Below are 20,033 nucleotides of genomic sequence, written 5' to 3'. Positions count from 1 at the left end.
TGCAGGGTGAGAGGGCAAATAGGAAACAAGAATCAGAAATAACTTGTGTGATCGCCCAGGTGTTCAGTGACAGAGGAGGAAAACGGTGTTCTGCCTTGATCTCTGAAGTTTCTCTGCCTTAGGGTGCTTGATGCTCCAATTCTCCAAATCAGGAAGGACTTTTGATTCATATTTAATATCTGTTTGCCAGGTTTTGAAATGGTTAAGCCTGCCAGTGGAAAGGACAGCTGATAGATGGAATAAGGATGAGCCAAGACAGTTGAATTTTACCCTAGATGATTACTGTATTCTTAATGATGCTTTTGAATGGTGGCATTCTGTGCGAACATTCTTTCTAGGTCATGCCAGCTCAGAACCTGGAGAGAGCAGATGACATCTGTATGGCCGGCTCCCCTTTGACCCCCAGGAGAGTGAGTGAGGTTCGCGCTGACGCTGGAGGAGTTGGCAGAGGTAAGTGTAAATACTAAAGCACGGAGATGGGGTCCAACATCTGGGGATTTGACTACATCTATACCTTCAAGTGAAGTTCACAGGGCATATACAGGTGTCCCCCGAAAAGTGTAATAGCAGCTGAAAATGGACTGTATTTTAATAAACACTGCCTTTACAGTTATTCAACCCATGTAGACATTTTCTGAGGGATACATTGTATTTTACCATGATTTTTAAAAATTGAATACCAGACCTGGCTGGTTTGGCTCAGTGGGTAACTGACGGGGCTCAGGTTTGATCCCAGGCCAGAGCATATGCCCAAGTCCAGGCTCGATCCCCAGGGACAGAGCATGCAGGAGGCAGTCGGCCAATGAGTGTCATCATCAGTGTTTCTCCCTCTCTCCCTCTCCTTAAATCAATAAAAAAATATTTTTTTAAAAAGCTAAAAAAAAAAAAAAAATGTATACCAAAAACCATTGAATTACACAATTTTAAATTGGTGAAATGTTAAGAATTATCTCTCAATAGAGTTGTTAAAAAAAAAAAAAATTAAGCTTCATTGAATTAAAAACATGCATGTCCATTTTTTCTAAAGGAAATTATTGAGTTTTAGTAATTTTTCTATATTTGGACAAAGTTGAGGATTCCTAAAATTTGGGTAAAAATGCTCCCAGATGGTACCATCAAGGCCCCTTATCAAGTGGTGGGCTTATGGTAAAATCACATTTTACGTGAGCATTAGGTAGAAATTGAATATGGTTAAAAATAGAATAATTCCTTGAATTACCTCTCACTCGTTGAGGCCCTGAAGCAGTGGAGGGCAAAGCCTGGTTTGATTTTGCAGAAGGTGGCATGAGAGAGAAAAACCTTTCTGTAAATTTTGCTCAGAACAGTGTTTCGTTAAATTATGAATTAAGATGCGACTCCGGTAATTTCTTTCGGCTTTTAAATTAGCTTTTCGCACTAGAAATAGCTTGGCTGGGTCCTCTCCCTCCCTGAGCTCAGTGGTGTGATTTTTCCCCCCTTAGGCATCAGCTCTCCAGCCACGTTGTACGACCGGTACAGCTCCCCGGCCGCCAGCTCCACGCGCAGACGGCTCTTCGTGGACAGCGACAGCCCCTCGGAGAGGGGAGTCCCGGGCCGCCTGCCCCCGCAGCCCCTGGTCAGCGCTGTCCCCGTGCAGAGCGTGCCCGGGGAGGCGGTCCCCGTCACACCGGTTCCCGGACAGACTCTGGTCCCCATGGCAACGGCCACTGTCACGGCCAACAATGGACAGACTGTGACCATTCCTGTCCAAGGTGAGGCAGGCCGGGCCGGACCCCGAGTTCTTTGTCCGCGGCGGTCACTGGGAAGTTACCTGAGATTTGGCTGAAATGACGACGAGACAAGGAGGGGGTTAGGAGAGGGGAGGGCTGGGAACCCTGCCTGGGAACCTGCATCATCAGCATTTCCCTGGTGCTTTTGTCTTGGTCACAAACTGCAGGCATCGCCAATGAGAACGGAGGGATCACCTTCTTCCCGGTCCAAGTGAATGTCGGGGGGCAGGCCCAGGCCGTGCCGGGCTCCATGCAGCCGCTCAGTGCCCAGGCGCTGGCCGGGAACCTGGGCTCTCAGCCGGTGCCAGGAGCCGCCCTGCAGGTCCCGGGGCCGGTGGCCCTTCCGCAGCTCTCGCCCGGCGGCCAGCAGAAGCCAGCGCCCCCCGGACCAGGTGGCAGCAGTGGCAGGCCCCGAAAGACCAGCTCCTTATCGCTCTTCTTCAGGAAGGTAGCTCTGCACGTCCTCTGCCTGGTCAGGAGTTTGGGGAATGTGCTAGATAAACAGGCTTTGAGATGTTTTTTTTTTTTTTTTTTTTTATCTACCAGGTTTACCACTTAGCAGGGGTCCGCCTCCGGGACCTTTGTGCTAAGCTGGATATTTCCGATGAGCTAAGGAAAAAGATCTGGACCTGCTTTGAATTCTCCATAATTCAGTGTCCTGAGCTTATGATGGACAGACATCTGGACCAGTTGTTGATGTGTGCCATTTATGTGATGGCAAAAGTGAGTACTTTGGATTATAAAAGGAAAAAGATACTTCCCTACTCTCAGGGAAAAAAAAATTTATCCTCACCTGAGGATTTTTTCCATTGATTTTTTGAGAGAGGAAGGGATAGAGACACACACACACACACACACACACACATCAGTCGGTTGTCTCTCATACCCTCACTGGGGCTGGATATCAAACTCACAAGGTTTGGTGCGCAGGGTGGCACGCTAACCAGAGTGCCCTGGCCAGGACGTCTGTGATTATATATTCATTTCATTTTAATCTTTGAAAGATAACTGTTGGATACTGGATTCCTTAGATTTTTTTTTACTTTGAGCACTTTTAATATGATGTTTGATTGCCTCTTTGCCTGCATAGTTTCTGAGTAGAAGCTGTCTATCATTTTACTGGGGTTCTGTAGAAAGAGAAATGCTGTTTTTTTCCCTCTTGTGAAATGTTACACCAGGTCTTGGTTTAGGTACCGTTCACCACCTCTATTGTTGCCAAATTTTAAATTTCCTTTCATAGATATTTCTTCATTTGTTTGTGTGCCAGGACCTTGTCTAGATTTTATGCGCCTAATTTGAAATGATTTTCACCAGTTTCACTGTGGACAAGTGTCTAGTGCTCACAGAATGTTGCCGGAAGTATGTCTCTCTCACAGAACACTCCTGTTCTCTCCCAGGTCACCAAAGAGGACAAGTCCTTCCAGAACATCATGCGTTGCTACAGGACGCAGCCACAGGCTCGGAGCCAGGTAACTCCTCCTCTTAGGGCTCAGACAGAGCCTCGCTCCTCGCGTCTTTGAGAAACACACAGCGTCAGCCAGGGCTGCTTCTATAGCCTTTTCCCCAGACTCTCCTGTAAAGGAAGTCTTTAGTTCAAGTTCTCTTTCCTCCCAGAGGGAGTGATGTGAAATCACAGGCGGCGTCATTTAGCTCACCACAGGAAAGAGGTGGAGGAGGAAGTGGTTTGGTTTCTGTGCCACCTTTCAGTCTGATTCAGGAACCGTGGTACATTTAACCAAGACAACATCTCCTGAAGACTTAAGACTAGTTTTACCTTTAATGTTGTTCATCTGTCTTAAAGAGGCAGGCGTGTGCCCTCTCTGTGTGGCTTAGAAGGACTTGGCTCTATGGTGGGTCCTTTTACTGCTCTGTCGCCTTGTGGGCTGTACTTGGGATTCCAAGCAGCAGGCCCAGTGTCCACCCTGGATCTGTCTCGTGGACAATAAGACCCTGGCTCCATTGATTAACTCCCCCTGAGGAGGAGGACTGTCATGTCATAGGATGGTGAGAATTAACGTGTCAAGCTCGTGTAACCTAGGCCGTGTTCTATAAATCATCTTTTTTGTGCCTTTCTGCTGGTCTCCCTGCAGGTGTATAGAAGTGTTTTGATAAGAGGGAAAAGGAAAAGAAGAAACTCTGGCAGCAGTGAAAGCAGAAGCCATCAGAATTCTCCCACAGAGCTGAACAAAGACAGAAGTAAGCCGGGTCTCTGTGCACACGCACACAATACAGTTCGTTTTAGGCCTAGACGATGGATGATTACTAAATGAAATTACTTCTCAAGGAACTATGAAACTGTATTATTGGGAAAGGATTTGCTGGGACAAGGAATGATTCTAAATTTAGTGGCAACGCTGTTTGCCCTTTATCCCGTAGTCTTGAGGCACATTGTGCAAAACACATCTCTCCGGGGGATCAGGCAGGAATTCGCTGGCCTGCGTCTCAGGGGAGTCTGGCGTGCCAGCTGAACCCGCTGCCGAAATTCCCTCCCTAAGTGTTCCCCCACTTAATGCAGGGCCAGGTGCTGGGGACTTGGGGAGACTTATAGTGGCACCTCACTGTGCCCCTCCACATTTATGGCCGGGGGGGACGTTAGTACTTATTATCTCCCTGCGCTTTGCTCCCGGTAAGGAGAATGAATGCCCATTTGCTGCCCTTATACAAGGATGGCAGGCAGCTGTTCCAAAGGGGAAATTCGGCAGGAGGAAAGCAGCCTCTGTGTAACCCTTGCTCTGCCCACCACAGCCAGCAGAGACTCCAGCCCCGTCATGAGGTCCAGCAGCACCCTGCCCGTCCCCCAGCCCAGCAGCGCCCCTCCCACGCCCACCCACCTCACGGGGGCCAACAGCGACCTGGAGGAGGAGGAGAGGGGCGACCTCATCCAGTTCTACAACAACGTCTACGTCAAACAGATCCAGACGTTCGCTCTCAAGTACTCGCAGGCCAACGTGGTAGGTTTGACGGCGACTGTTCGTAGTTTGTTTTCACTTTTGAGGGGCGAGGAGTCGCTGCTGTGTGAGCAGTTCCGTAGGTAAGCTGGTTTTGTTGATAGTTTTCTCGTTAAGTCAGAGGGAGGAAGTCCAACGGAAAAGCGTGACTCAGTTTACAGTGTTGTGCCTCACAGGAGGAGAAGGTATCTGGCTTCCCTGCGGAGCACAGCCAGGCCAGGGCACGCACAGCTCCCGGCGTCCAGACTGAGCAGCTGGGCAGCCCTGCCGGTTGGTTAGCTTTCCCCAGGCCTCGTTTCCTCCTCCATAAAACGGGCACGAGCCTCCCTAGTCAGTGGTCGGCAAACTGCGGCTCGGGAGCCACATGCGGCTCTTTGGCCCCTGCAGTGCGGCTCTTCCACAAAACACCACGGCCTGGGCGAGTCTGTGTTGAAGTGGCATTAGAAGAAGTTGAAGTTTGAAAAACGTGGCTCTCCAAAGAAATGTCCATCGTTGTACTGTTGATACTTGGCTCTGCGGACTGATGAGTTTGCCGACCACGGGCCTAGCTGCTGAGGTCGGTGTGGGGATTGAATGACATAATGCACTACACGTGCTTAAAGCAGGGACTGGCACAAGCAAGCCCTTCCGAGTTTGCCGTTTGTATGGCTTTCTTTAGGTTTATTAGTTGGTGTCATTCCTCAAGCTAATGGTTTATTGTCTTTTCACTCTTATAACAAAAATAACCCTTTTCAGAAAAGACCTGGTTAGAAGTTTTGCTTGGCTTAGAAATGCTTTTTTTTTTTTCTTTTTTAACAGACGGACGCCCCTCCGCTGTCCCCCTACCCGTTTGTCAGAGCCGGCTCCCCTCGCCGTGTGCAGCTGTCCCAGAACCACCCCGTCTACATCTCCCCGCACAAGCACGAAATCATGCTTTCTCCCCGAGAAAAGATTTTCTACTACTTCAGCAACAGTCCCTCCAAGGTGAGCCCGGGCCCTCTCAGCTCTTTTTACCCTCCACAGACTTAGGCGTCTAGAACGATGGAGGGAGCTTCCAGGGAAAAGGGAACAGTTAGGTCCCGGGAGAACAAAGACCAGGGGTTTGCGGGGAGAATTTCACAGTTGGAAATCACATTAAGGGACTTGGATTTTTCTTCATTCTTTCCTTTTTCTATTTGTGCATTTTTAACATTCTACTGTAAATCTGGGATTTTGTGTGTTTTTATTCCATCTGTAAAATTTTTAAATTCCCAATTTTTTTAGGGAAAGAAAATGGGTTTCTCTAAACTGATGGCCGGAGTACCTGTTCCTGTGACAGTGTCTCTGTCCCCCGTGCTGTCTCTGACGAGGGAAGAACGGACGTGCAGACAGTGCAGTGTGCTGGTCACTTAGCGTGGCTCTTGAGCCGCATCGGCCTCTGTCTGGGGCAGGGCCGGGCCGGGGAGGGAAGCTTGTGTCAGGCCTCGTGGTGAAAGTCAGCAGGCTGCCGAGGGTGCAAGGCAAGGTGCTCAGGAAGTCTCAGTAAATTGTAAAGGATTCAGATAATGCATTTTCTCTGGAAAATTCCCCAATTTTTGGAAACTAAATTGTGTATTTCTGAATCAACATATCAAAATTTGTGAAATGCGGCTAAGAGGAAAAACTATAATTCTAAATACCTATCTAGAAAGAAAAACGGTTTCAAGTTAGCGACTAAGCAACTTGAGAAAGAGAAGGAATCAATGAAATAAACAAATGAAAGTAGAGAAAATGAAGGCCATTCAAAGTTAAAGGTTTTAGTTTTTTTTTTTGAAAAGAAAAAAGATACATCTCTGAATAGTCTAAGCAGGAAGGATAAAAACCAACTTTGTGCCAATAACTGTGATGACAAACTTCCAGTACACTAAAAGAGAAGTAGTTTTACTAGCCCTGCCAACACTCATTTATGGTACAACTCTCAGGGGCTTTCCTCAACCAGATGAAGACTATATATATAAAGTTACAGTTATGAGGATGCAGTTGATGATAAAGTTGCACCCAGACCTTGTACCATATACAAAATATTAACTCAGAATGAACCACAGACCTACACTATGAACCTTAAACCATAGAAGCAGATCTTTGTGAACATGGGTTTAGATACAGCATCAATAGCACAATCTCTAAAGGAGTGACACAGTAAATGATCAAAATGAAGATAGAAAAGCCACAGACTGGAAGAAAATCTTACAGATCTCATAGCTGATGATAAAGGATTTGTATCTACAGTACATAAAGGATTATCCAAACTCAAAAGGAAAACCAAATTTAAAAATGGGCAAAAGATTTTAATGCTTCATCTATTATCTGCCTATGAAAATGGCTAAAGTCTTAGACAATGACAACAAATGCTGGCAGTGCCGTGAAGCGATGGAAGCTTATATTGCTGGTCAGACTACAGAATGGTGTAGCAGAACCGTTATACCTGAAACGTAGAATTAAATATACCTTTACCATATAACCAGTAATCTCACTCCTAGGTATTACCCAAGTGGAGTGAAAACTTAGGTTCATGCCAGAACATGCTCATGAACATTATGACTAGGTTCCTATTTGCCAGGAAGGAGAGAACCCAGTGTCCTCCAGCTGGTTAATGGATAAACAAGCCTGGGTAGACCAGCAGAGGAGTACTTTGAGATAAAAAGCACTGATACGCTTAGCAACGAAAATGAACCCCAAGGGCGTGAATGCCTAAGTGCAAGTCACTAGACTGATCCGGCCACTTCCTGTGTGAGTCCATGTCTAGGCCACTGGAGAAGCACGAACTGAGGGACAGTGACCAGCAGGGACTGCCTTGGGGCGGGGGAGCTGGGACAGCGAGGGGATTTCCTGCAGTGAAGGAACTGCTTTATATCTTTACCGTGGTGATCTCATGCCTATGTATTTGTCAAACGTGTAGAACTGTACACTTCCCAGGGTGCATTGTAGGTTAAGCACCCAGCGTTGTGACTTGCAATCCTGCTTGTACATGATCACCACCTGGGGAGGAGTCACAGTGTTAGACTGCTGGTGGAGCAATATTTGTCACCGGGGACAGATCTGGTCTCCAGCACTGGGCAGGGTTTTCTCAGGAGACGTTCCTTGCAGAGAATTTGCCTGACTTTTCTCAGTCTTCCAAGGGTAGATAATAAATAACTATGACATTCCAGATCATGTCAAAATAGAGTAATTAAGGCTTACAGAGTAATTAAGGGCATTAAGACTTCTCTTGTGAAATTCCAGTTGAAAATGGCTGGACTAAAAAAAAAAAAAAATCGGCACAATATTGTGCAAAATGGTGCTATTTCTAAAGAAGGATGGGGATGTATGGAGTTGGTGAAGTAAGGCATTAGCAACGTCCTGATCTATAAAACTTCCGTAGAAAGCACTCAGATTTGTCGGCTTACATTTTTCCTTTCCACCTGGAGCGGGTGAAACCCCCTTCCTCCACCCGTCGTCAGCTCAGCCAGCCGAGAGGTGACATGGGGAGGCTGGGTAGCTCAGTAGTCCTGTCCTCCACGGATGTGTTCTAACTCTTCAAAGTAAACCACTTATTTGAGGTTCTTTGCCTTAGCAACGCATCATGTGTATCCGGGGTTTCAAGTTGTTCTGTTTTCCCTCGCTCTAGAGACTAAGAGAAATTAACAGTATGATACGGACAGGAGAGACGCCAACCAAAAAGAGAGGGATTCTTCTGGAAGATGGAAGTGAATCGCCTGCCAAAAGAATTTGCCCAGAAAATCACACCGCCTTATTACGCCGTCTGCAAGACGTAGCTAATGACCGAGGTTCCCACTGAGGTTAGTCTGTTGTGTTGAAACTCCTTTCACCAACTGTTTAACAGCATCTTTTAATGCATGCTAGATTACGGGGCTCTTTTCCTTAATCTTTCCAATATCCTTATTTTTACTCATCCCATCTGCCTTTTCTCCTACCACCCAGTGCTTGCCGTCAAGGCTGTCTAGAATCGGTTTGGGATTTGTTAACTCTCTGGCAGAGCTTTTCCAGGTATTGTAGAGAACAAAGCATGCCGAAACGTGTGCAGAGGGCTGTTTCAGTCCCTTCCCACCTCTTTGTGGTCTCTGGCGCTCATGAAAAGCAGCAGAGAAACTAGGTATTCTGGCCTAAAACACCCGGTAGGAGTTGGGAGAACTTTGCATTTTAGAAACACAAGGGAGAGGGCCCAGACTCAGATGGCCCGCGTCGCCCGGTCCGTGTGAAGCCTCCCCTCCCGTAGGCGTGGTGCAGTGTGGCAGGTGCTTGCGTGTTTGGTGTGTGGTGTGCGTGAGTTGTGTAAAAAGCGGCACTTTTGGGCTGTAAAAAGCATGATTTCTTAACCTAGGTTTTGCTGTATATTGTGATGGCACTTTCTACAGTGTGAACTTTATTACGTACAAAACTGCTAGGCTAAACACTCGACATCCTCTTTGATGCTTCTGTACATGTTCAGAACTGTTAAAGCCCCAGCAGCCACCTGGGCGCACATATTTTAAATTTCCAGGTTCCTCCCTCCCCTCCCCACACCCCTCCAATAGTAGGGATCAGCTGGCTAGGTGAAGATTTTTAAATCAAGTTGAATTAAGGAAATTAACATGAAAAATTATGGCCTCTTCCTTTGGAGGTAGTTATCCAAAAGACACGTGTCTACTAAGGTAATGCATTTTAAAATATCTTTAGGTATGTTCCTGGCAGTTTAAAAAAAAAAGGAGCTTAGGTTTTCATTGAGTACATAGTACCAATCATACAAATTAGAAAAGGTTATTTAACAGCTATTGAAGTATCTATATATAACTTTATTAATCAGTATTGTTCCAGCAGTTTTTAAGTCGAATGAATAATATTAGGTTGAAAATTCAATTGTAAATTGAATCAGTATAAACAAAGTTACTAGGTAACTTAATATTGCTCTGAAAGAAATATGGAATTTATTACACTGTTCAGTTAGAATAGTGTTTTGCAAAAATATTTATAAAACCTCTCCAGATACTTATTGCTATTGTAATTTTATATGAAAATAAGTGTATTTTTCAATAAAGCATTTATAAATTAATCTTTGTTCAGTTATACTGAGAAAAGGGTATTTAGTTTCCTGCATAAATGACAAAGAACCATCATTTATTGGTTTATTTTGTCTCTACAAAACACATTAGTCATTCATCACTTAAATATTTGACTTCATTAGAAACCGTTCTAACACTTTTTCTCCCTCTGCCATAAAAATACAGTAAGTAATTTGCTTAAAAAAAAACAACACAAAACTATGAACCAGTGTTCCGGCCGCCTCACGCCCCTACCGTGCACCTGGTAGCGATTCGTAAATCAGTAAGACAGTGGGCTGAGGGCTGAGTCGCGTGGCCTTGCGCGGAAAGTGCTAGAACGCTAAGGAACCTGCTTTCTCTACACCTTTCCTCTCCACCTCCTAACATGTGTACAGCTGAGACACCGATTTAAAAATCATTCCGTAGTGCTAAACTCCGTTTACTCTATTCACTTCCAAAGAATGCCACTTACCTTTAGCATTATATTCAGAAAAATACTTAAGCCTCAAGGTCCCCAATAATCTGGAGTACTGAACTAGATAACCACCCTACAGACACTTCTGACAGAAGTAATAACGCGTTACTGAGAGAGAGGTTTCCAGGACCTGCCGTTAGGGCCTGCGTGCACACGGACACCATGACGCCCAGTCCCAGTTCGCACAGTTTACTCGCAGCCGTCCCGGCCGCTGGTCAGCCCGGGGGCGGCCTGCGTCCGCAGCAAAGTGCCTGGTGCACAGTCCCCACAGTCCCGGCTCTAGGTGGTTCCCGTTTTCTCTTCTTTACTGAAGGGCTGTACGGAGCCAGGCTTCACCCAGGACAGGCCGGCCACGTGAACGCTTTTATTGTGCTGTTCCTCAGGCTTCTTCTAGGCACAACCAGAAACAGACATCAGAGTGACTGGTGAGACGTCAGCACTGGACAAACCGTCTCCCCACAGGTGTCTGTGCAGGAGGCGGTGAGAAAGGGGCAGCAGGGTAGCGGTCTCAAACGGTCAGCTTACTTTCTGAGTCAGCATCTTCTCTCTGGCTTCGTCGTGTATAGAAGGATTCCATGGAGAAAAGCTGAAGGGAGAGAAAAAGATTTAAAAACTGCTTGGCTCACTAAATTTGCAGAACATCTATCTTTTAAAACTTAAGCCAGTTGTCATAACAAATCCTGAGGACTTAAAGTCTAATCAGTGGACAACGTGTAAGTTTTAGACATTACCTAAATTATTTTCTCACATGATAACCATGCTTTGCAGAGTATTTTCCTCGGGTTAGCTCATTTAAGCCTAGAAACGATCCCTGAGGTACTGTTATTTACAGATGAAGAAAGTGAGGCACAGGAAAAGGAGGGATTGTGTCGGTCACAAAGCCGACCACTCTGTCTGCAGAGCCCACGCCCATACCCACTGCACTACACCGCCTCCCTGCACCAGTGTGCGGAGTGCTAAGCCCCCATCCTTCAGATCTGTGCTCCCGCCACTCGGCCTCAAGGTCAAGTGTCACAGCTCCAGAACCTGCTGTCCCACACGAGTCACTCTACCCTAGGCAGCTTCCGAGCTGTGGCTGCTGGAAAGGGGCTGCAGCTGACACTGACACTGAAAAGGCATGTTACCGGGTCCCCAGAGACCAGAGTCACTCAGTGGCTCACCACAGCACAGCGTGCCTGCCGAGGGGAAGCTGTCTGTCTAAGGAGCTGAGGCGGTCCGCTATCTGTTCCGAGCAGTGAGGGCTGTAGCTAATGGCGATGCTTCCGCTCACTCCCCATGTCACTGTAAGTCCCCGGGCCGGGGCGCACTCACCTGATGGCGTAGGGGTCCTCGATCTTCGGCTGCTCAAACAGGCGGGCCGTGCACAGCTTCACGCTGTCCACCACCTTGCTCTTGAACAGGTGGACGTCTTTCTCGTACCTGTGGGGAGTGTCAGGCGGGCCGTTACCCACGGCCTCCCCCGGGCCGCCCCCCAGCCCAGCCGGACGGGGACGAGCGGGGACCTACAGGACAGCGGCCTCCGGGTGCAGGGGGCTGGCCGTGTCGATCTTGTAGAATACCCGCCGCGCGTACATCAGCACCTGCCAGATGTGGTTGTGGTTCCGCCTGCGGGAGACAGGCGTGAGGGGGCGTCCCGCTGCCCCCGCCCCTGCAGGACCCACTCCGCTACTCACCTCCACTTCGCAAACGCCCTCTTCACATCCAGCTCGCCTGAGGAGGGGTCCACTAGCGGGTGGAAGACGGGGATGTCAAACACCAAGCGCTGAGCGGAGAGAGACGTGGCTTTCAGGGGAGCGAGGGGGGCAGGGTGCCCACGGGCAGGGCAGGAAGTGTCCAGACAAGGCAGTCCTGCCCGGAGCCAGCCCGCTGCCCTGCGCCATGCAGCTCTGCAGTGAGGGGTGCTCTGCCAGCACCACGACCCCGAGTGCTGAGCCAGCCTCGGCCACGGCTGCGCGAGCCCAGGCACAGCTCCCGGTGGAGGCGGGCGTGGCAAAGGGCACAGCGGGGCCAGGCCCTCCCACCCCAGACCGAAGCGCAGGCAGACATGTGGGAAACAGTCGTAAATGTGGCCGAGACCCCTTCCCGCCCTGCGGGCTCCTCCCTGGCCAGCACGGAGCTCTGCTTACCGGGCAGTCGCCGTCCGGGTAGTTATCGGGGATGTACACCGTGAACTTGAACACCCCGTCCTGGTAAAGTCCGTGCCGGATGAAGATCACGCCGAACCACACTGCGGGGGAGCAGGCACGGTTAGGCCTGGCGTGGGAGGCACCGAGCGTGCTGCCGCCACAGAAAGCGCTTACCTAACGCCGAGTGGTAGGACGGCTGCACGTAGACCCCGGGCAGCTTCTGCTTCACCAGCAGGGTGCTGCAACAGAGCAGAGCGGGGCTGGACGGAGGTCAGGGACGGACAAACAGTCCCTCCAGGGGCAGCGAGGCCCCGACCCGACAGGCCCCGTCATCCCAGCCCCTCACCGGGCCCCGGGACTGCGCCCCACAGAGCCAGATTAAGATGCGAGCCAAACACAGGCACACACAGAATCAAGTTTTCCTCCCGGAAACCCACTTCCAAACAGCATCCCAGAGATGTGCTGGGGGTAACTGAACAATGCAACCTGCTGTAAGCTCTGGACCTCACGCCTGGCGTAGATGAGAGGGCTGGTCAGGGTACTGCTGCTGTGACTGCACAACAGAGCTCACCACACACACGTTCCACAGCCACCTAAGCCCAGAGCTAGGTAATCCTATATCATAAAAGGCTAATGTGCAAATAGACCAAACAGCCTGTCACTAGGACGCACGCTGACCACCCGGGGGCAGACACTCAACACAGGAGCTGAGTTCACCACTGGGGAGCACAGAGGCAGCACTAATGACCCCTTGGGGGATGTCCGCCTGCCAGCTTAGGCCTGCTCTCAAGGAGTGGGTCTAAGCCAGCAGGCAGGCATCCCCCGAGGGCTCCTGGACTGCGAGAGGGCGCTAACTGGGCTGAGGGCCCCACCACCACCACCACAGTGCATGAAGGTCGTGCACCGGGCCTCTAGTTAAGAATGAAGTCCCATGCAGGGCTTCACAGAGGTGTCGCTTTCAGTGTGGCCCTGCTCCCTGGGCAGAAGGCCATGGTTAGGTTTGTCCGCGATGTGCTTCTGCTCTGAGCTGACCCTGCAGCACAGACATGCCCTCTGGGCCCGGGGTGGGAAGCGGTGGGTGCCCAGACAGCAGACACAGGCTGCTCGGGCTCTTTGGGACCTCGTCCCACCCCAGCCATGCCACGCCGATCTTCGTAACGGAGCTATGAGCCCAAACATGTCGCTGTGAGCTCTAAGGGTTAAGTAGACGGGACCTCCGGTGGCAGTTTTATTACCTATGTGCCTAACTTTAAAAGCAGTCACTCCTGGCCACAAGCCCTGGGCGTGTCCGCAGCAGCGTGGCTGGCACAGCAGCGTGGCTGACAGACGCAGCTCCTGCAGTGCTGTGTGCCAGAGGGCTCTGTGTTCTGTGCAGACAGAGGGCTCGGTGCCACAATGGAAGCCTGTCCAATGCACTGCCTCCAGCACAAGGCCCTTCCACAGCCCGGGGCCCTGCCACCGCACCACACTCGCCCTCTGCCTGACAACACCGGTGCCTTTAAATAACTGCGTGGACAAAGCCATTTTATTGTTTTTGTTTTTGTTTTTTTTTATGCCACCGATCCATAACTCAGTGTGTCCGGGCACACTGGGCTTAAAGACTCAGGGTTCTGCTTTACTACTGCACTTCTCTGCCTCGTGACCCCACTCAGTGCGTGCTTGCAGCTCAGGGCTAGGACACAGCTCAGTAAATAATTGAAATTAAGAATTCTCCACACTTCCTGCCCTTGGGACAGGTTATTTAATCAAATGCCACCTGCTCTCGGTCACTGTGGGAGCCCGCGGTAGGCCAGGCGCTGCCCTCCTCCTCACACCGCGCACATGTGCGGCCGCAGTCCCACCCTGATCTCACTGACCAGCCCGCCTCGTCCTGCACAGAGCCCACGTCTTTATGGCGTCCTGGTCACCTCCTCCAGCTCCGGAGGTCATACGGAGTGAGCCAAGTCCCTTCCTAGTGATGGGCCTTCCCATGTGTGCAATCATGCACGTCTTAAATCTCCTCCGGGTCCTTCAGTTCCTGCCTCCCAGGCTGGCTCTCCTTCTCCCCACTGGGGCCACCTCCTCAGTGGTCAGTGCTCTCACAAGGGGACTCCAGAACACAGCACAAAGGCTCCAGCGGGGCCTGCCCGGGGCAGGCTAGATGGCCACCTCCCACTGTGCCGTCTCTAGGACCTCCTCAGGAGGCGGATTCCTCCCGCACAGGAAGGAAGACCAAAAACAAGTCCCTGACCTACCACAGGTCCTTCCTAAATCTTCCTCCCCGTTACACTCCCCAAAACAGGCATGGAAATCAACGCACACATCTGCCTTCCAATCCTACTTGCCCAGGATCTGCATGAGAGTCATTGCATCTATGACAGAGTATGACATTCCTCAGGCCTTGGCTAAGAAAGCTTGTCCTGCCTACCACGGCCTCCCTCTCCACAGACATCAGGCTGACCCTGCAGAGGTAGGAGTCTGAGCTTGAAGGTTAGATGGCGGCCAGGAACTGAGCCCAGGCCATTAGAGGCTTCCACTCTCTGCCTTCAGAGTCGTTCAGAACGCAGCCAGCTGGGCGAGGGACTCACAATTCCGCCAGCAGGGAGTACTCCAGGTAGAAGGGCCCGTAGGCAGCGTGCGTGCCATTCGTTGGAGGAGCTGCTGGGGCGGGGGACGTGGGCTTTGAGATGGGCAGCGCGTTCTTGGGGATGGACGGCAGCTGCTTCTTGGGAGCCGTGCGCGGGGGGCTGGCCTTCCCGTCCCCAGTCGCCGTCTTCTCTTCCCCGTCAGACCGCTGTTCGAGACGCAGTGGGAGAACATGTTAGGATGGTTCTTTTTAAATACATATTTCTTTATTGATTTCACAGAGGAAGGGAGGAGATAGAAACATCAATGATGAGAGAGAATCACTGATAGGCTGCCTCCGGCACGTCCCCCACTGGGGATCGAACCCACAACCCAGGCATGTGCCCTTGGCGAGAATCAAACCTGGGACCCTTTAGTCCGCAGACTGACACTCTAGCCACTGAGCCAAGCCAACCAGGGCTGTTCGGACGGTTCTTCCCACACAGGGTGTGTGTGCTGTCCTTAGCCCCTGGCCTGAAAGCTGGAGTCACTCTTAAGAGGACATCCTGGCACCGTGGCCGAGATGACTCGAAAGGCCTTTGTGCGGGCAGCATCCAGAGCAGCACAGAGCTGAAGCAAGACGGACTCATTAGAAAACTCCTGTGAGCTGCGTCCTATGGAGCCCAGAAAGCCAATATTCACGAAACTTAAGTGAAACAAAGAAAAAAATGGTTTCTCCGGGGGCCCCCAAGAGGGCACAGGGTGACTGAACAATGAGATGGCTGTGCAAGACGCAGGCCTGAGCAGCTCACACACCAGCGCCGAGTGAGCTAGTCACTGCCCGGCATGAGCCTTGGGTTGGGAACAGGAAGGAAGCTCTTCTCGCTGGCAGTGGGTCCAGCTGAGACCCTGTCCCTGGGGCATACGTGGGCGTATTTGGACGCTCCCCCGCCTAAGCCATCATCCCCAGGAGAGAGAGAGACGAGGGGAGTCCAGAGAAACCTCCTCTGGCCGCTAAATTACTGCCTTCAAATACATGCCCTGCGCCAGAGAATAGGTGAGCAGCGGTGCTCTCCGAGGTGGGATTACGCTTTTGCCTGCATACGTTCGGCTTTCCTAAGATGTATTCTGTTTTGCCACTGAAAAGAGACATTGTATTTAGAAAAATTAAACCAGTGGCCTCGAGTTGGACTTGGCCACACTGGGCCGGCCTCTCCCAGGGCCTTCCCACCCAGAGCATCTCGCGGCTCAGGCGTGAGCCGCAGTCCTCGGTTAGCATCGCCGATCCACATCGTCTGGGTGCTCCCAGAGTCATTTCTATTTGAGATGCGACCTCCGTCCCGGAAACTAACTTTAACCCACAGAGTACCTGCTTCTCTAAAGGAAAGCCTGGACTGGAAAAACCAGACGGTGGCCTGGTGAAGGTTACTGGGCCGCCTCTGTCCCTTATGCAAATGGTGTCCTGCCCACATCCGTCATCGTCACCGGGACCTACTTTGCGTCCGGAGCTTGCAGACATGCTCCAGAAAGGGTTCATAACGTGTGCTCCCCACGAAGAAGCACAGCCGCCTGCGTCATCCAACTTCTGTCCCCGACGTCACTGCACCTGCAGAGGAGGGGAGGACAGACGGCCAACAGCAACAGTTAAGCCTTTGGAAATAAGAACTAACTGTGCCTCCCTCCATAGGAATACAGCGCAGCATTATATAACACGTAGTTATAAAACGCAGGGGCAAAACGCTTTCAGAACTAGCTTCCGCACAAAGACCTTCCCCCCGTCTTTTGGCTCCAACATTTCCCCCACCTTTAAATGCCCCCAGGAACCTGGATTGGCCGGGATTCCGAATCCTCGGTGGCACAGCTCAGCTCTGGTGCCAGAACGCAGGAGCCCTGAGCTAAGCCGTCGCTGCCAGCACAGAATGCTCTGTGCCCACATGACTCAGTCTAGCGCTCTCCTCGGCGTTATGGGAAAGTAAGGTCCAAAGGCCAATGTAAGTGTGTCCCCAGTGAGCAGTCTGCAGCACAAAATGATTCTCTCCAGCAAAAGTAGCGACCAGAGAATGAAAAACGGGAGGGCGAGCGTGTGGGAGACAGGGCTGACGGGGTCTTGTCAGGACCGTCCCCAAGAAATGACCGTTTTCAAGTGCTTGAAGAATGGGAGATGGCAGGGCCAGGCATCCAAGGGTACAGGTGCAGCAGAGGCGGCAGAGAGCTTCCCCCAGCGCTGTAGGCAGTGGGCGAGGGCATGTCTCTAAGGCCACAGAGCCAGGGGTCACTGACAAAGTACAGAGGGAGAGGCCTAGACACCAGACAGCACCGTCTGCGGGGTACCCCGCCCCCCGCCCCCCGGCCCCAGGGCCCTTCTCTGAGCTCCAGTTGGCACCAAGCAGAAGGCTGCAGGTGGAAAGGGTCAAGCAGAGCAGCGTTTTACTGAACTCTTGGGAAGCAAATCATGAGAGAATCAGGTACCAAATGTCCCTAGGTTCAGCAAAAAAAAAAAAAAAAAAAAAGTGTTTTCTGCAAGCCTGTGACACCCATGGAGGTGCCCTGCCTATGCCAGTTAACGAGGCTTGCTTTCCAAGACACCGTGCCACCCAGTAATTAAGTCAAAGGAATGAGGACGCTGGTTCTTCCACCAACCTGTTGACTTACGCTGAGTGGTCAGATTATGACCTCGGACCGCATAATAACCTGGCCACTCAGCGTATAGCCTATATAATAAAAGGCTAATATGCAAATAAATTGTCCCCTCGACCAGGAGTTGGACCAGCAGGCAGGCCAGCCAGCCAGCCAGCCGCCCATGTCCCCTCCCCCTGGCCAGGCTGGCCGGACCCCACCCATGCACAGATTCATGCTCTGGGCCTCTAATATACATATACACCGAGCGGCCAGATTATTATGCGTTCAGAGATCATCATCATATGGCCAGTCCGTGTATATCCAGTAAAAGCAACTTATTGCCAAGAACTGCGAACCTGCCATTCAAGATGACTAAGATGAAAATCGTTGGGGGATAAAAAAATGTAGAGGCACAGAATGACAGCAACACCCACTGATCTAAGCAGGCCTGACTGAAGAGGGGACCCCCCTTGGGACACAGCGATCACAACCAGGTGACGTTACCCGGGTGCAGTCCCCGCCAAGTCCAGCCCCATGACCTTGCCTGGAAGAATCAAGCCAAACTGTCTCCCAGCTCCTCCCAATAACCACCTGAAAACGGCCCTTCGCACCCGCCGGAAGCCCATCCTTCGGGAATAAGGGCACTGTCTATGGGTGTCCAGTCTACCCACACCCCAGGGCGCTCTCCCACAGGAAGGCGCCACAGCGAGGCGGAGGCCGTAAGGTGCTCTGCTCATTAGGAAACAATCCGGCAGGTCTGCCTGCTCGGCCACACACACCCTCCCGGGAACTGAGGGGCGAGATCGGGGCCCGCCCCAACGAAGCGAACACGGCCTGTGCCAGCATCTGAGAGACGGTCCTCCCTCCCTCCTGGGCGCAGGTCCCCGCGTGGGCACCGCGCTGGCAGGTCTCCACGGGCGGCCTCGGGGCCCACGGGCGGCCTCGGGGCCCACGGGCGGCCTCGGGGCCCACGGGCGGCCTCGGGGTCCACGGGCGGCCCCCGGGCCCGCGGTGCTCCCGGGCAGAGGCGCACGGCACGCACTGGGCGGAAACGCACCTCCTCGCGGAGAATCCGGACAAACCGGTCTCGCCCCGATGGGCACGGCCGCGTCCGGCCTCAGCTCCCCACCTCTCCAGCGCCAGGCCGAGGGTCTCCGGGGCTGGGCCGCCCCGCCCCGCCCCACCCCGCTCCGAGGGCACAGGGCACAGGCCCGGGCGTGGGAACGGGCCGGGTGGGGCGGGACCCGGGTGCGGGCCGGCGGGCCGGTACCTTCTCCCTGCCCAGCCCGGCCCGCTCCCCCTCCCTCCGGGGCAGACCCGGGGCCCCTCCGGCCGCGGCAGGTGCCCGCGGACATGGGCAGGTGCCCGCCCCGCCCCCATCGCGGCGGGGCCCGGAGCGCCCGCGGGCAGGACGCCGGCGGCGGCGGGGACGCTGGCAGCGGGGCTGCGGACCCAAGGGTGTCTCACCTCAGAGCCTCCGGTGGGCGCGGGGCTCCCCGCCGCGGCTAAGCGCCCTCGCGTCCCCGCAGCATCTCCGGCCCGGACGGCCCGGGCCCTGCCCGCTCCCTGCCCGCCCCGCCCTGCTCTGCGCGTCAGGCTCCGCCCGGCCCTAGCCCCGCCCCCCGGAGCCTCCGCCCGGCCTCCTGACAGCCCACTGGCCGTCAGACCTGTCTGTCAAGCACGCTCTTCCGGGGGGCGCTAGGGGTGTTGGGGGGACTCCGCTCCGTCCAGCCAATCAAATCGACTCCGCTCCGCAGAGCAACGCCTGGCGTCCTGAAGGACTGGCCATGCCCCGGAAGTGTAGGTCAGGGAGATGAGGGGGCGCCGCTACATAATTGGCTGCCGCGTCAGCCAGTCACCACAGAACCCCGCCCACTTGTTTATGCGTAAGCTCCACGCCATTCACAAAGCCGGGCTGCGGGCTTTCCTGCTGGGGCGGGGCGGGGCGGGGCGGGGCGGGGCGGGGCGGGGCGGGGCCGGAGCCTCCCTGCCGTGGGCGCTGGCCAGCCTGTCCACCCCGGCTCCACTCCACCTGCCGGTCAGCCGGGCCCTGGCCGCCACGTGGGCCGGGCAGCGGGGGTCTATCGGGTGGGGAGCCCGGGAAGAAGCCTTATGGAAAAGAGAGGGACGCCAGTCCTCTGTGCCAGAGGAAGGAGGAAGTTTATGGACACGCCTGATGCCAATCCAGCTGCCCTTGAAGGTTGGCTGTGAGGAGTTTTGGGAATTTTACGTGGGTCCCTATGCGCAATGGGCCCTGATGGCCCCGTGGGCTCAAATGGAGAAGTGGAGCATAGAGCCGTCACCAAGCGGGACCCTCAGCAAACTGCACTGAACAAGCCTGCATGGAACTGCACTGTTCTGCATCTAGGCCAACCCTATAAAGGAATTCGTGGAATCCTATGTCAACCAATAAGACTGATACTTTCCCTGTCAAACCAACTGCAGAGCTCTGCCATGACAGTGACTCGTTCTGACCAATGAGGACAGTGTTTTTGAGGCCAATCAAACTGCAAGGATTTGGAGTCCTCATTTGCATAAGAGAAGGCCAATCAGAGACC

General features: G+C 52.7%; 2 protein-coding genes across 8 annotated transcripts in view; one reads left to right on the top strand and one right to left on the bottom strand.

Moving 5' to 3' along the window:
* RBL2 (RB transcriptional corepressor like 2) overlaps positions 1–9,722 on the top strand; it is a 28,298-nt gene extending 18,576 nt beyond the window's left edge. For 4 of the 5 annotated variants that reach the window (XM_036440443.2, XM_045582864.1, XM_045582862.1 and 1 more), the window contains 9 exons: positions 339–450; positions 1,461–1,730; positions 1,916–2,196; positions 2,295–2,471; positions 3,146–3,217; positions 3,839–3,944; positions 4,494–4,699; positions 5,495–5,659; positions 8,301–9,722. In XM_036440443.2, the coding sequence (XP_036296336.1) occupies positions 339–450; positions 1,461–1,730; positions 1,916–2,196; positions 2,295–2,471; positions 3,146–3,217; positions 3,839–3,944; positions 4,494–4,699; positions 5,495–5,659; positions 8,301–8,471 (1,560 nt within the window). In that variant the 3' untranslated portion in view covers positions 8,472–9,722. The remainder of the gene's footprint in view (positions 1–338; positions 451–1,460; positions 1,731–1,915; positions 2,197–2,294; positions 2,472–3,145; positions 3,218–3,838; positions 3,945–4,493; positions 4,700–5,494; positions 5,660–8,300) is intronic. The other variant, XM_045582861.1, reaches the window with a different exon arrangement.
* Positions 9,723–9,781: 59 nt separating this feature from the next.
* Positions 9,782–19,065, bottom strand: LOC118720485 (AKT interacting protein). Of its 3 annotated transcripts, none has more exons than XM_036440440.2 (10): positions 18,943–19,065; positions 16,352–16,462; positions 14,880–15,085; positions 12,487–12,551; positions 12,313–12,413; positions 11,860–11,948; positions 11,693–11,791; positions 11,498–11,605; positions 10,712–10,772; positions 9,782–10,576 (listed from the first exon to the last, which is right to left on the bottom strand). In XM_036440440.2, exons 2-10 carry the CDS (start codon positions 16,391–16,393, stop codon positions 10,466–10,468), a joined length of 882 nt encoding a protein of 293 aa, XP_036296333.1. In that variant the 5' UTR covers positions 16,394–16,462; positions 18,943–19,065; the 3' UTR covers positions 9,782–10,465. The 3 variants fall into 3 exon arrangements, with proteins under 3 accessions (XP_036296333.1, XP_036296335.1, XP_045438821.1); XM_036440442.2 differs by having other exon boundaries at positions 9,782–10,573; XM_045582865.1 differs by having other exon boundaries at positions 16,352–16,457; positions 18,948–19,040.
* Positions 19,066–20,033: the final 968 nt, after the last annotated feature.

This window comes from Pipistrellus kuhlii, unplaced genomic scaffold (assembly GCF_014108245.1).
Source record: "Pipistrellus kuhlii isolate mPipKuh1 unplaced genomic scaffold, mPipKuh1.p scaffold_m20_p_17, whole genome shotgun sequence".
Lineage (NCBI taxonomy): Eukaryota > Metazoa > Chordata > Mammalia > Chiroptera > Vespertilionidae > Pipistrellus > Pipistrellus kuhlii.
This window is presented reverse-complemented; position numbering and strand designations above follow the sequence as displayed.

What these genes read in the sequence shown, in the direction of transcription:
- LOC118720485 (XM_036440440.2), bottom strand. Translation starts at nt 16,393, where the DNA reads ATGAACCCTTTCTGGAGCATGTCTGCAAGCTCCGGACGCAAA. An exon ending in ACCCGGACGGCGACTGCCCG is followed by an intron (nt 11,949 to 12,312) that starts GTAAGCAGAGCT and finishes CTCTCCGCTCAG; the next exon opens with CGCTTGGTGTTTGACATCCC. An exon ending in AGGGCGTTTGCGAAGTGGAG is followed by an intron (nt 11,792 to 11,859) that starts GTGAGTAGCGGA and finishes TGTCTCCCGCAG; the next exon opens with GCGGAACCACAACCACATCT.